The 2,427-nt window shown below is 37.9% G+C and overlaps 1 protein-coding gene across 1 annotated transcript in view; it reads right to left on the bottom strand.

Annotated features, from left to right (window-relative positions):
- LOC106871617 (peroxisomal acyl-coenzyme A oxidase 3) overlaps positions 1-1,439 on the bottom strand; it is a 45,529-nt gene extending 44,090 nt beyond the window's left edge. Inside the window, exon 1 of the mRNA XM_014918185.2 lies at positions 1,082-1,439. Within this exon, the coding sequence (XP_014773671.1) occupies positions 1,082-1,309 (228 nt within the window). The 5' untranslated portion in view covers positions 1,310-1,439. The remainder of the gene's footprint in view (positions 1-1,081) is intronic.
- Positions 1,440-2,427: the final 988 nt, after the last annotated feature.

The raw sequence follows: 2,427 nt of genomic DNA, 5'->3' as shown, positions 1-2,427 counted from the left end.
TATATATATATATATATGTATGTATGTATGTATATGTTTGTGTGTCTGTGCTTGTCCCCCTATCATCGCTTGACAACCGATGCTGGTTTGTTTACATCCCCGTAACTTAGCGGTTCGGCAAAACAGACCGATAGAATAAGTACTAGGCTTACAAAGATATATAAGTCCTAGCGGTCGATTTGTTCGACTAAAGGCGGTGCTCCAGCATGGCCGCAGTCAAATGACTGAAACAACTAAAAGAAAAAAATCGTATGTTCATGTATCAATATACGTATGTGTGTGTAAGTGGGTGCGACTGTGTTGGCGTGTGTTGCACTGTTCAAGTCGCCCGTGCAAATGTGAGACAATGAATGTGTGTATGTGTGTGTGTGTGTGCGCGCGCGACCGTGTTTTTCACTGTTCAGCTGCAAAAAATAGACATGAAAGAAATAAAAATTTTATACGGAAATCAAAAACAATGGGTTGCCAAAATCCAAATCCAAAAGCGAAGACACAAACATGAGCCAAACAAGAAAGGAAGAACGTCAACTCAACATTAAGTGCCTCCTTTGGTCGCACACCCCAGGTTCAACGGAACCTGCTGCCATACGCCTTATATACGTAATCATTATATAATCTAAATTTTTGACGGACGGCGTTAATCGATACCATCAATCCCCACGTCTCCATTTTCCGACAGGTACTTCACTTTGTCGATCCCGAATAAATGGATCTTGCCAAAAAAGAAGTGATGAATCTCCCCACCCCCTTAAAAAATATTATGAGTGTTAAAAAAAAAAACCATCAACTGAACTGTTGACTAACATCTCATTAACTCTGTAAAGAGTTAATGAGACATTACAGCTCGTAACAAAGATAACGGCGTTAGGTAAATTATATAGCAGACGCAGAATGCTGAATTGAATAAAGTTATATAAAACATTTATAAAGCCTTGTTATAACAATTAAACAATAAAACGTATTAAGTGCATATAAATGATTCTTGCGGAAAACAAGTCCCGTACGTATCGTGTGTGTGTGTCCCGGTGCTTATTCATGAATTTCCAGGAGGGTGGGGAAAGACCAATGTAAAAAAAACTACCTTAAATTTGATAACAGACTTTCCATCTAAGAAAAACATCATCTTTTTCCAATTGAACGAAGCTTTTTGTCTGTATGGCGCAAGAGGTCCTCCCCGCTGGAAGTCTGGTACAAGTCGGTCTATTAATTCATTATCCGATGTATCAAATCCAGCATAGGCTATTTCCATGTCGGGAGTAACATTTTGGATGCTATCCAGGATTCCTTTGCTCGTAGGGGAAGGCGTCATTGTTACCGCAAAAGCTGAAGTTTGTAGGTGTAACTGTTAATCAGTAATGTGCGATTACTATGAAAGAAGAGGGAGGTTCTTAATAAACAAACAGATCGAGAGCTGGAGACAAGGGCAGGTAACTCTCGTTTGATTGGAGAGTAAGATTCTGCTGGTCTTATTTCGTCTGCTAGCAAAAGTTCGGACCATTTCTGACTTAATAATAATAATAATAATAATGATAATAATAATGATGATAATGTGAGTATCTGATTCTCTTACATCTTGGTCAAAATCGCAAGTATTACAAATTTAGCAAAATCTTGTTTCTTAGTATTTGGTCTCCTTTCCCTGCCATATATCATTACTAATCATAAAAAAAAACACCCACTGTAAAACATCCAGATATTACTTGAGACCTTTGAGTGAGACTTGGAACAGCTTGTATTAAACAAAGCAACATCAACGAAAATAATAATGATAATAATAATAATAACGATGATGGTGTTTAAATAAAAATAAATAAATATTCAATAAATCAAGCTGTCTTGGCCCAGAAAGACATGACAGAGTAGTGATTTATATACACTAGAAGTTGCACCAACACAATGGAATGCCAACAGAAAACAAAATACACCAGAAATGGTTTTAGGAAATGACAAAGTGATCATGCTGAGATGTGCTAGTTCACATAGATAAGGAAATCAAGGTTAATCGGCCAGATATTGTTGTGAAGGACCACTAAGAAAAATAATGCCTCAACATCATCATCATCATCATCATCGTTTAACGTCCGCCTTCCATGCTAGCATGGGTTGGACGATTTGACTGAGGACTGGTGAAACCGGATGGCAACACCAGGCTCCAATCTAATTTGGCAGAGTTTCTACAGCTGGATGCCCTTCCTAACGCCAACCACTCAGAGAGTGTAGTGGGTGCTTTTACGTGTCAATCGAAATATCGGTCCCAGCAGATGACAAAGTATTTCTAAAACAAATGGGAAGACTATTGAAATACAAAGATCTGGAAATAGAAATAACTCAAATGTGGGTCCTGAAAATAAACAATCTCTATAATAATAGGTGTTTTGGGAATGATAAAAAAGACATGCAAACAAATACATAACCCACACCCCAGGA

The sequence above is a fragment of the Octopus bimaculoides genome, chromosome 1 (genome assembly GCF_001194135.2).
Source record: "Octopus bimaculoides isolate UCB-OBI-ISO-001 chromosome 1, ASM119413v2, whole genome shotgun sequence".
Taxonomy (NCBI): Eukaryota; Metazoa; Mollusca; class Cephalopoda; order Octopoda; family Octopodidae; genus Octopus; species Octopus bimaculoides.
Note: the sequence above shows the minus strand (reverse complement) of the source record. Positions and strands in the feature narration are given on the sequence as shown.